The sequence below is a fragment of the Emydura macquarii genome, unplaced genomic scaffold, assembly GCF_026122565.2.
Source record: "Emydura macquarii macquarii isolate MOO-44397 ecotype Brisbane River unplaced genomic scaffold, CSIRO-AGI_Emac_v2 contig_1043, whole genome shotgun sequence".
In the NCBI taxonomy this organism is placed as follows: domain Eukaryota; kingdom Metazoa; phylum Chordata; order Testudines; family Chelidae; genus Emydura; species Emydura macquarii.
The window spans coordinates 2121892-2134371 of NW_027131180.1; the positions used below are offsets into that span (position 1 = coordinate 2121892).

The following is a 12480-nucleotide window of genomic DNA, read 5'->3' on the forward strand; positions in this document are numbered from 1 at the left end:
CTTCTTTATATAAGTGCAAGAAAAACCACTTTATCAATTTTAGTGATAGAAAAAGTTTGCCAGAAGTTCAGTTTTGATAGTAAAGAATTTTATTGCTATATGTTTGAGCAGCTAAAATATCTGTTCAGCAATATGTGAAATATTCATGTTCTGAACTAATAAAGGGGACTATTAAGCGATTGGTTCATAAAGACTTTGCAGACAGCAAGAGCTGTAAATAAAGTAGTTACTGTTAGTCATCCCAAGTCCTGGTCAGAGGAAAACTTAAGACAGCTAGTGTTTTATGTGTGTCTTTTTTCTTTTTGAGATAGTGTGGGCTTAGGAAATGGTTCATGACAGGAACTTTAAGTTGTAAATAAGAAAAAGAGAGAAAAGACAGAGCTTATAGATCGGGTTTGTGAATAGCTGAAATATTGGCAAAATAGCAGTAAAAAGAACACGAGATTTCTTCTAGAGTACTTTCTAAATTCATTCTAATGGAAGGCGAAGCAATGGGAAATTCAGTGCCAGGCACAAAGAGGACTGCCAGCAAAGCCATTCGGATAGCCCTTGGTGTGTTCATAAGTGGTACTATAGTGCTTGGCGTTGCACTTTTCCTGGGTAAGTTAAAAATTATAGGATAGCAAAATTGAAACTCTCTCAAGATTTTCTGCTTCTTGCTCGGATGCAAGTACTGTATGGATTACCTATGCGTATTTTTGATTATATGCACCATCCTTTCTTCTTCTGCTGTTTTATTTTAAATGGAAATGCAAATATTTCAATAAAGACATTTGTAAAACAAACTTTTATAGTTGGGAGCTGAAACACCACCTAACATAGCTTTGAATACTTTATTTGAATTTGAATGCTCAGTAGAATGTACTCTGTTGAGAATTGTGTTCTTTTATAGTTTGAGGAGAGATTGGTAAAATTATGTGTATCAATAATGTTGATTAACTTGTAAATTCTGACTAATATGGGTTAATATTTTTCTGCTTGCAGAAAACTGAACTGTAATGTGTATGCGTTATGGAATCATTGTGGTTATTCATTTCATTTGGTTTTCATTAGGATTTGACTAACTGCTCTATAGAAGATGTAGATAGTGCATACGCTTGCACATATTTTTTTAACAGTTAATGTTTTTCTATGATGAATTGCAGTCATCTTTGCAAAGATGGTAATCAAATGTATACTGGATGAAATTAAACTATTTCCACCTGATTTATTAGCTACAATTGAACAGAGTGGAGGAGGAACATTTTCCTCTCCAGGATCTGGAGTTTATTGTAAATGAATTTTGTTGGAATATTGCTTAGAAGTACATATACAGATTTATAAAATGATGTGAACGATATGTGTGTGTACCAAAGATACCTGCTACTAAATGAAAACCATCTGGAAGAGCAGTATTTCATAAAAGCTCAACAGGATCAGATCCTCATGGAGTAAATCAGTGTCATTTGTTTTAATTTGACAGAGCTATACATCAGTTGTGAATTTGATCTCTGGGAATGTTAATGCATTTTATTTCTTGCAGATCTTTTATAGTCTTGTTTTAAAGGTACACTAGCCCTAGACTCTACATTAATAACCACTCTTCAAAATCAGCTGAAAACTTTTATATGGAAAATGTAAAGTAACAGGCTACAGTGCATTGGTCCTGAGCCTACAAACCCTTACACATGAGTTATTACGAGTTATATAACAAGTCTCAGATAATTCAGCTGGACTCCTAATGTGTGTAAAAGTTCACAGATCCATAACTTCTGGCATTTTGGGGAGGTCAAAATATTGATTTTGGGGTAGCTTTTTTCACTTTAAAAGAATAGAGTATTACACAGCTAGGAATAATAAAAAGAGGGTTTGTTTTCTTCTTCTTTGTATGTAATGTTTGTAGAGAAAATATAAGCTGGTAATTAAAGTTCACTGAAGGTGCCAGTGCTTTATCCAACAGTTAGACGTGAAAATACAGACAAACAAAAAAAGTAATGTTAAAAAGACAATTGCATAAGGATAATGGGGCCCATCCTGCACCTACTGGGCCAATGGCAAAACTCCTGCTGATGTCTTTGGGGGCAGGATCAAGACCACCAAAGGCCTGGTTTTCAGAGATGCTGAGCACCAGAGCTCCTTTCACCTTACTGGAAGTTTTGGGTGCTCAGCATCTCTGAAAATCAGGGCCTGAATTTATAAGAAACTGGAAAAAATGTCTTTCTGACTAGGGATTTCTTGTCTGTATTTTCAGCACAAAAATTCAAATCCTCTAGTGAGACAATCGACAGCTACCAGAGTATACCAAAAACTTCCAATAACGTCATCTTCCAGAAAAATCTGACATGCATAGGAATGGCACATTCCTGAACATCCCTTCCATCTAGTTACCACCACACTGTCACTCTCCCTTGGGGCTCTGTCTATGATTCCATATAAAATGTACCAACAGATGCCACCTCGGAAATGCACCTCGGAAATGCACTGATTTCGGCACAGCTCTTGGGTTCCTTAGTCAACTTGGCCGTGTTCATTTTGAGAGCACAGCCATTCAGTTTGTTGTTAAGCATCTTTAGGAGCCCCTATTCCCATGTAAACTCAGTAACTCATGGCTCAGCCTAGTCTCCTATTCTGGTGATAGTAGCAGAGGGGAGGAAAGAGCACAGTGAAGCAAGACCAGAGAATAAGGCTATTTAAGGCTTGATTTCCATATCCTTTGCGCCTTCTTTGCTGGTAGCTTTGGACTTCACAAACTGAGATTATTTTTGTGTTTAAAACAAACAAGTCAGATGAGTTCATGGAGAATAGATCCATCAATGGCTATTAGCCAGGATAAACAGGGATTGCTGTTTGCCAGAGGCTGGGAATGGCTGACGGGACGGATTACTTGATGATTACCTGTTCTGTTCATTCCCTCTGAAGCACCTGGCATTGGCTGCTGTTGGAAGACAGGATACTGGGCTAGATGGACCATTGGTCTGACCCAGTATGGCTGTTCTTACATTCTTATGTTTTTATGTTCTCCTCACATTCAGGTATTTATATTACTTACTTTCTTAGAAGTCTGGAAATAACCTTAAAAAGTAGATGAACAGTTGTAACGTAATGGGCAATATAATCACAATTGTATGTAATAATGGGTTCTGATAACATCAGAAGGCAAGGCAATTGAGCTGGTCAAAACTTTCCAACTGAAATAATTTCCTACCCAAAAATAGGGTTAATCAAAAACAAAAATGTTTTTCAAAATTGTTTTTTGACAGGAAACTTCTAAACAAAACAAATGTTTTTGTGTTGAAACTTTTGTTTTGATTTTTGAAAATCCAAAAAGTTTTGAAATTTCAGATTTCTCCCAGTCCCTTTCTTCCTCTTCTTTCCCTTTTTTAACACTGAGTACAGTAGAATGGATAATGGCTAGGCTTCTTTTTTCACTTTTAATTTTTTTTTTTTGGCCTTCTTGGTATCTTTTCAAAAGTTGGAGAAGTTTTGAAACATTATAGACTGGAAAAAGGAAAAAATGTATTTTCCCCTACCACACAACCCGTCCCCCTCCCCAACAATCTTTGACGTGGTTCTTTTTAATGAACTCAGGAAATAGGAGAGAGAGGAGGAAAATCAAAATTTAAAAAATTTGCAGATTTTCAAAACAATACTTAGAGAAAAAAATTGAAGAAACAAAATGATTCCCTTACAAACCACACAAAACAGAAACAACTGATACATTTCAACATCTTTTGCATAATTGTTAGGTCAGGTCTACAAGATAGCAAAGCTCAGAGAATTTATTACTTATGCCCCCAGAGGAATTGCACATAAATTTTGTGGATAACCTTTTAAAATATTAGACTTGGACAGCTTCTGAAAACTCGTAAAGAAGCTAAAGCACAGTAGTGGTCTGAAGCCTCTGAAAGGTCATGGTTCTGCTGAAAACCACAAGGGGCACTGTATAGCCATTTTGTTTATTTTTTAATTACCATATTGGTCTTGTTTTTTTTAGAAAAATGCAGTTTTCTGATGTAAGAGAATCTACATGAGGTTACAAATGACCAGTGGGGTGAAATCTTCCAAGTTAGCAAATAAACAACGTGTAGATGTCAGTCCAAGATCTAGCATCTCTGGTATACTGGCTTTCCACCGGTCATGCATCAATGTTAGACATTTAATGTTGTCTGAAGGTGAGATGCCTACTTTTTCAAGCTGCTGCTTTTAGAATGATGAAAAACAAAATGGCAGCACCTGTTTCATAGAGTCATGGAGTTTAAGGCCATAAAGGATCATCAGATCATTTAGTCTGACCTGTATATCACAGGCCATTACCCACACCCAGCACCAACACAGCAAGCCCAACAATCAGAATTTGACTAAAGTATTACAGCCCTCAGGAGACTAAACTATTGTGTGCCACAGGCAGAGAATGGCAGGGGGGCGGAGGGGACGGACCAAGGCGCACCAAGGCCCCTGGAACTTGAAAGTGGGTTAGGAGGATGGCAAAATACCTGTGTTGTCTGAACTGACACCCTTTCCAGGGGTTTCTGCCTGGGGAGGGAATCTTTAATTTCTGGCTTGGTCTTCATATGACACCAACCAGCAGATGCTCCCAGGAAATGTGCTGATAATTCAGCATATTTCCCAGGCTCCCCCTCCCTATTCATTTCATGAGCTGTGCCAGCCTGCTTCAGGCACCAGATGAAATGAGGAGCCTGTAGTCCAGGTTCTGCCAGCTAGCAGCAAACAGCTAGTTCTATGGTCTACCAGCTAACAGGTGGGGTATTGTGACTTACTTTAGGGCTTGTCTAAATGAACACTGAGTTTGTGGCAAACTGCAGTGTTAATTTACCCCATGTTAGTGTGCTGTACAGGAACTGTAACTGTCCCACTTTGGAATGGGAGTAGACATAGCTGACTGGGGAATTTCAGTGCTCTGCAGTGGGGTCCACACAGATAGAGCACAGCAGGTTAATATGGGGTAGATTTGCACCCCCATTTGCCATGAATTAAGTGTTAATTTAGACAAGCCCTTTGTTGCACATGCTCCTTAAGCAAACACTTACACACGTTTAGCTTCTAGCATGTGAAAAGTCACTGAAATCAAACATTAAACACATGCACAAGGGTTTACAGAATCGAGGTGTGAGTTACAGTGAAAAGGTACATATCTTATTACAGTAGCCTTGCATTTTTGGACAAGAGACATGTTATAGACCACAATCTTGATGGCATATGGTAGAATCAGCATAATATCTTCTCATGAGTTTTCACTAGGTTGTGAGCTGTAGCGCATTTTCTACTAACCATTAATATTTAAATTTGCTTAAGAATGTCCTTCTTAAAATTAAGTGCTTTCCTCTTAATTTACAGAGCTCATTCTGATGATTTTATTTAATCAATTCAAGCTTTTGTAGTCTCCCACTGATATTTGTCCATTACAAATTTCTAAATAAGTTGATTTGAAAGAAGCCAGCTCTCAAGTTGTTAATCCTTACTAAAGCTACACAGTTGAAAGTATGAAAATAAAGGAAAATATTTTATATTCAAGTCTAGCTCTAATACTTTAATGTTAGTGAAGGGTAAAAAATTCCCCGTGTTGAAACAAACAGTTATTCCAACATCTCCCCTTTCTCTTCCAACTAATATAAACCTGCAGGAGAAATTATTTTAGATGCACTTAGCAGTGTCAGAGGTGTAACAACTTGAAATATTCCAATTTTTCTTTTAGCTGTCGTCTGTGTCCTGCTCATCATGAGAAGAAATGGGTGTTCCCTATTTGCTCACATCTCCTAGGTCTTTTCACATCTCCTCAGTAGGACTCTTCCCTATCCTCCATTCCATGCAGCAATTATCTGCAAATTTGCTGACTGACAGTAGTATCTGAAATTAAGGAGGTCTATGCTGAAGTTCTGAAGGGAGTTCCAAGGCATATTGTTAAACGCAATACCTGAAAGACAGAGAATTTTGTTAAAAAAGCTGCTGGAATTTTTATCTGAAGCAAAGAAAATGAATGACACTGGGGAGCCAATTCATGCATGACACATCTTCCACCAAGCCAGATGATACTTTATTCCAAAATATGTGGACTCCTGAATGTGTCCTTCAATCTTCCGATGTGGCTGCCAGGCTAGTTAATTCAGTCTTGCTGCTGGTGTGCCCACGTCACAGTTTGGGGGTAGTGGGGCAGCTCATGTGCCATTGACAATGATTATGGTATAAACATTAACAGCTGTGAAATGCACATAGAATTGGGATTAGTTAGTTATTGTTGTTATTTATCTTATGGCAGTGCCGGCAGTCCCCAAATGAGACTGAAGACTTATTGTTCTAGATGCTGTACAAACAAGTAGCAAGAAATGGTCCCTGCACCGTAATTCTTACAATCTAAATACAATGGATGGGAGGATTCCAACGGCACAGAGAGAGAGAGGAAGTGACGTAGGTTGTCAGTTGAAGAATTGAAAGTAGATCCCATGTTTTCCAGCCCTGTCTAGTGTCTTGTCTGCCTCTTATTTTACTTTGATTCCATGTGTTCGTTTCTTTGAGTGGGATAGTTCCTCAACAGTGGAATCATCATAACCTTCTTTAGCAGAGGTATTGACAGAGTGCTACATCAGTCCAGCTACAGTAATGCAATGTTGCAAATTAAATCTTGTTGCTTTACTTGCCTACAAATATGATAGTAGGACTATGTCTACACTGATGGCGGCAAAGTCGCCGCCTTCAGATTAACTTATCTGGATCAACTGAGTGGTCACTGAAGACCTGCTCAGTTGATCCAGAAGTTGATGTTGTTAATCTACCCCCGCAAGTGGAGTAGCTCTGCGTCAACGGGAACGCGGTTCCCATCGGTGCAGTGCAGTGAAGACGGCGCGCAGAAGAGAAGCACAGCGGTCTACGGAGTTACGCAAATTTTTTGCGTAACTCCCATCGACTGCTGACAAATCGCGGAGGTAAGTGTAGACCAAGCCTAAGTAATGTCTGTTTTGTGTGGACTGTCAGTTTGAATCTAGTGAAGAGGAGATGATGATTAAAGTACAATTTATTGGGACAAGATATATTTTTACAGAGTAAAAAAATTACATTGTTTAGTGTGTATGCTGTGGGGTGTTGAAACAAGAGAGTACACAGCGTTCGATTAAAAACAATAAGAATTAATTAATTCCAGTGCAAATTATCTCAATATGTTTTTCCATTTTGCAGTTAGCCAACGTCTTATAAACCTTCATCCTAAGCAACAGTATTGCTTGACTTCAGAATGCATTGAAGCTGGTAAGCAACAATTTTCGATCCTGTATTATATCTTAATGACAATACTTTGAGAGAAATATGAAATATTAATATTCTACAATTCCATGACAGCTTCTAATTCAAGAAGGGTTGGTAATGATGAATACATTTTAATATCATTTAAAAACCAATCTAGCAGCAATTTACTGTAGTTCTGTTTTGCTTTTGTTTTTGTATTGCTATTGTGTTCTATTGTATCCTGTCTTTTCCTACTGTAGGCCAAGTGTTAGATAAAGTCAACTTTAGGAATGCTCATATTAATTAATTTTCCCTTTCAGTAGCCAGCAAAGCAACTAATTAGCAAAATGTTAATAATTACATAGATGTTTTAGGGCCTGATCTAGTAAATACTTAATACTAAGTGTGGTGACAATGGCTCTGATGCTGCAGCTCATTGCATGTGGGCAGACTGCTGTGCCCATTTGGAGAACCATATGCTCATTTTTGCAGGATGGGGCCTATGGTGGCAGAACATGTTTGCAGCCTAAAAGCCTTATAAAGGCAGGGTGACATTTTCTAAACTGCTCAGTTTTGGCTTAACCCTGCTCACATTGAAAACAATGGGGGTTGTCCTATTCACTTTAATGAGAGCAAAGTTAGACCAATGCTTAGTGTGTTTGGAAATCCAACTGTCAAGATATTTAATTAGAAACAAAGTTGACAATATGGTGTCTTTTGGGGGTATTTTTTTTTCCAATAATAGGGTGAACCTTATCATGTATGGAATTTGGATTGCATTTGAAACCCTGATTGTTTAGGTGAACCTTTTGAGACTATAGAATTGGTTGGAAATCTCATGAGAACAAGGTTTTTCATGAAATTTTCTATAGTTACTATTACCATTTTACCCTTTGCAAGAACAGCTTTTCTTGGTTATTTGGGCACTTCTCCTTGCAGCTGAATCCTCAAAAATGAGACACACACAAAAATAATAAGCAATAGGTTGGAATAAATTGACTAAATAATTTAGAATCTCAAAAAATATGGGGCTTATTTTGAATTTGGGAAAAACTGGTGCTCGTATTTTATCTGAACTAGTTTTCCTGTTTGTTAGTTGTGCTAATACAAAACTGATCTTAAATGTTTTGCTGGGTTCACAAAAATAGTGAGAGTTCAGAATCAGAAGTGGAGACTCACTTGACTCAAATGTCTTACTTCAAAATGCACTGAGTAATGAATCCCTCCAGTCACAGCTTGTCTTACAACTATTCAAAGTTGTACAATAATTGCCTATGGGGAAAGCATCTAGTAGTAAGCACTGTATTTAGTAAAGATGGGCCCAAACTATATAGGGCAGATGTTGATTAGGATCTTAACTTTCAAGGGAGTTCAGAGCTGCAGTTTTAGTTCAGATTTATCTCTAGCATTTGAGACACCACAAGTGGAGTGCAGAATGTATGGCAAGATAAAAGGAGGTGGTTGCATGTGTTACAAAGGACTAAGATTGTCTTTGGCCTAATATAGAATCATAGACTCATAGAAGATTAGAGTTGGAAGGGACCTCAGGAGGTCATCTAGTCCAACCCCTGGCTCAAACGAGGACTAACCTCAGCTAAATCATTCTAGCCAAGGCTCTGTCAAGCCGTAGCTTAAAAACCTCTAATGATGGAGATTCCACCACTTCCCTAGGCAACCCATTCCAGTGCTTCACCACCCTCCTAGTGAAAAACTTTTTCCTAATATCCAACCTAGACTTCCCCCACTGAAACTTGAGACCATTGCTCCTTGTTCTGTCATCTACTACCATTGAGAACAGCCTAGCTCCATCCTCCCTGGAACCCCCTTTCAGGTAGTTAAAGGCTGCTATCAAATCCCCCTTCATTCTTCTCTTTTGCAGATTAAACAAGCCTAGTTCCCTCAACCTCTCCTCATAAGTCTTGTGCTCCAGCCCCCTAATCATTTTTGTTGCCCTCCGCTGCACTCTCTCCAACTTGTCCACATCCTTTTTGTAGTGGGGGGCCCAAAACTGGACAGAATACTCCAAATGCAGCCTCACCAATGCCGAATAGAGGGCAATAATCACTTCCCTCCATCTGCTGACAGTGCTCCTACTCATGCAGCCCAATATGCTATTAGCCTTGGCAACCAGGGCGCACTGCTGACTCATATCCAGCTTCTTATCCACTGTAACCCCCAGGTCCTTTTCTGCAGAACTGCTGCCTAGCCCATAGTCCCCATTCTGTAGCTGTGCATGGGATTCTTCCGTCCTAAGTGGAGGACTCTGCACTTGTCCTTGTTGAACCTCATCAGATTTCTTTTGGCCCAATCCTCCAATTTGTCTAGGTCACTTTGTAACCTATCCCTAACTTCCAGGGTATCTACCACTCCTCCTAGCTTAGTGTCATCTGCAAACTTGCTGAGGGTGCAATGTACCCCATCCTCCAGATCATTAATTAAAATCTTGAACAAAACCACCCCAGGACTGACCCCTGGGGCTCTCCGCTTGTGACCAGCTGCCATCTAGACATGGAGCCATTGATCACTACCCCTTGAGCCCGATGATCTAGCCAGCCCTCTATCCATTTTATAGTCCATTCATCCAACCCATACGTCTTTAACTTGTTAATAAGAATACTGTGGGAGACTCTATCAAAAGCTTTGTTAAAGTCAAGGTATATCACATCCACCGCTTTCCCCACATCCACAGAGCCTGTCACCTCTTCATAGAAGGCAATCAGGTTGGTCAGGCATGACTTGCCCTTGGTGAATCCATGTTGACTGTTCCTGATCATCTTCCTCTCTTCCAAGTGCCTTAAGGACCTGCTCCATCATTTTTCCAGGGATTGAGGTGAGGCTGACTGGTCTGTAGTTCCCGGGATCCTCTTTCTTCCCTTTCTTGAAGATGGGCACTATATTTGCCTTTTTCCAATCATCAGGGACCTCCCCCAATTGCCACGAGCTTTCAAAGATAATTGCTAATGGCTCTGAAATCACATCAGCCAACTCCCTCGGATGCATTGCTTCTGGCCCCATGGACTTATATATGTCCAATCTTTCTATATAGTCCTGAACCTGTTCCTTCAGCACTGAGGGATGTTCACCTCCTCCCCATTCTGTGCTGCCCAGTGCAGTAGTCGGGGAGCTGACCTCGTCTGTGAGTATGCTTGCTTGCTTGCTTTCCTTCTTTCCTTCCATCCAAACCTGTGTGTGCTTGCTGGACACTATGAGGGAAGAAACAGAGTAAAGGCATTATGGGTGAAAATAGGGACAGGTCTGATTAAATAAGAACTAAACCAACCTTCATCAAAACTCCAACCAATCCTGAACTTTCTCTCTTTGTAGCTATTCCATGAACATTTAAAAATTTCAGACAGGCAAAATTATTGTTATGGTAATTACCATTTGTGTAAACCTAGCAGGAACTGGAAATATTACCAGCAAAAATCTGTTAATTTTATTAGGCTTCCAATCCAACTTTTAGAGCAAAATTGTTTGGATAAACTTCAAAATTTATGGATGATTAGCCAAACTGAGCAGAACTTCCAAATCTCTTGAGTTATATCCACCATAGGTGCAGGTGACTTCTGCTGTTCCTGAAAGAAGCAATGTTTTTTTAGATTTCAAATCTATTCTGACTGATAGTGAGGTGGGGATAAGAAAACTGATCAGTATGCTATTCCATGCATGCCATCGAAATCAGAAACTCTAGCTATCACATGCATTTTTATGCCACAACCATTTATTCTGGAATTTGGTTTTACTGATAACCGAGAGAGAGATCATTTGTCTGGGTGGCTTGGAAAAGTACTTTGTAAAAATCACTGACTATTAGAGTTGATGTCTTTATCAGAAGAGTCTCATCTCTAATAACAATCAGTGGGCATTCAGTCATAAAGATTAAATGGGAGGCATTTTCTTTCCTCTCTTTCCTTTAGTGCTACGCTGCTGAAAGTAAAGAATGTATAATTTTGGGATGTGCTAATTACAGCATGTCTGACATGGTCTGATATTAAATGTCTAGATTGAATTCACTGTATCGTGGCAAGATGGAGAATCATAGAACCTGAATAGAAACAGAATTCTATAAATAAGTTCTATAAATATAAATATTTGTAGATCTGGATGCAGTGATCATCTCATTATAATAATCAACGGCAGGTTTGTCCAAATTATTTATTTCAATGAATGCACAAATATTTTGGCTGTTTTTTGGCTTATGTATAGGCAAAGCTAGATGTTAATTAGTACAGGAGAATGGTATTCTTGCAGTTAAAGCCAGTCATTACTCAGTCTCTGCATAACAGGGTTATTATGGAAACAGCAAGACATCAGCATGCCGGGGAATTATCTTGTCCTTCAGATGAGAGTGAAAAACCTTGTTTTGATAACTGATATGTTATAACTATCATTTTGAGAACGTGATCTTGCATCATTTTCTATTTTGCTAAAAATATTCCATAAGTCCGTGTAATACTTTACAGCTGCCTCCATCTTAAGCAAAATAAACCAGTCTGTGGATCCCTGTGAGAACTTTTTTCGGTTTGCCTGTGATGGTTGGAGATCTAATAATCCCATTCCTGAAGACTCATCAAACTATGGAATTTATCCTTGGTTGAGGCACAATGTGGACCTCAAGCTAAAAGGTAAATATGTTCTTTCTGAAAGCAATAAGAGCTCTTTTCACTGCAGCTTGTTATATATAGGCTTTATATAGAATGAATATTGACTCCATTCCCTTCCTTCATTTAGATTGATGTTAAGTAACATCTGACAGAACAATATCATGTTCTCTTTTTATAACATTTTTGCTGATGCTTTCGATAAGAGTACATTAACAGAAAACAAAACATGAGAAAAACACAGTTTGTGGGGAAGAACGTTTCTGCTGGCAACCCTCTGAAACATGAATCCAGTAACCCACTGTGTGGCCAACAGAGAATGATACCAAAGGGAAAGACTGCAGGATTTGATCAGATCCTTTTTAGGCCATGTCTACCATTTTCTAGGCCATTTTCATGGGGAAATTTTCAAACCATTTTCTCACTAGTTCAGTTGAAAGGGAACTAAAATTAAGGGGATCTCTGGGATCCATTACTGCCACCATTTTTGAAAAGCACTTCTTAATGAAATGGTAGTAAAAATGAGTCTGTCTGTCCAAGCTTTCTCTACACCATGGGTATCACTGGTTTTAACAGTTGTATCAGCGTTAGGACTCGTGCGAAGTATAAATTTCCCCAGGGTAGACAAAGACTTAGTGAAATGCATTAGCCTGATTGTCACAAAATG

The 12480-nt window shown here is 38.9% G+C and overlaps 1 protein-coding gene across 1 annotated transcript in view; it reads left to right on the top strand.

Moving 5' to 3' along the window:
- The first annotated feature begins 476 nt into the window (after window positions 1-476).
- Window positions 477-12480, top strand: part of PHEX (phosphate regulating endopeptidase X-linked) — a 129839-nt gene continuing 117835 nt past the window's right edge. Inside the window, exons 1-3 of the mRNA XM_067545292.1 lie at window positions 477-600; window positions 7168-7236; window positions 11676-11837. Of these exons, the coding sequence (XP_067401393.1) occupies window positions 477-600; window positions 7168-7236; window positions 11676-11837 (355 nt within the window). The remainder of the gene's footprint in view (window positions 601-7167; window positions 7237-11675; window positions 11838-12480) is intronic.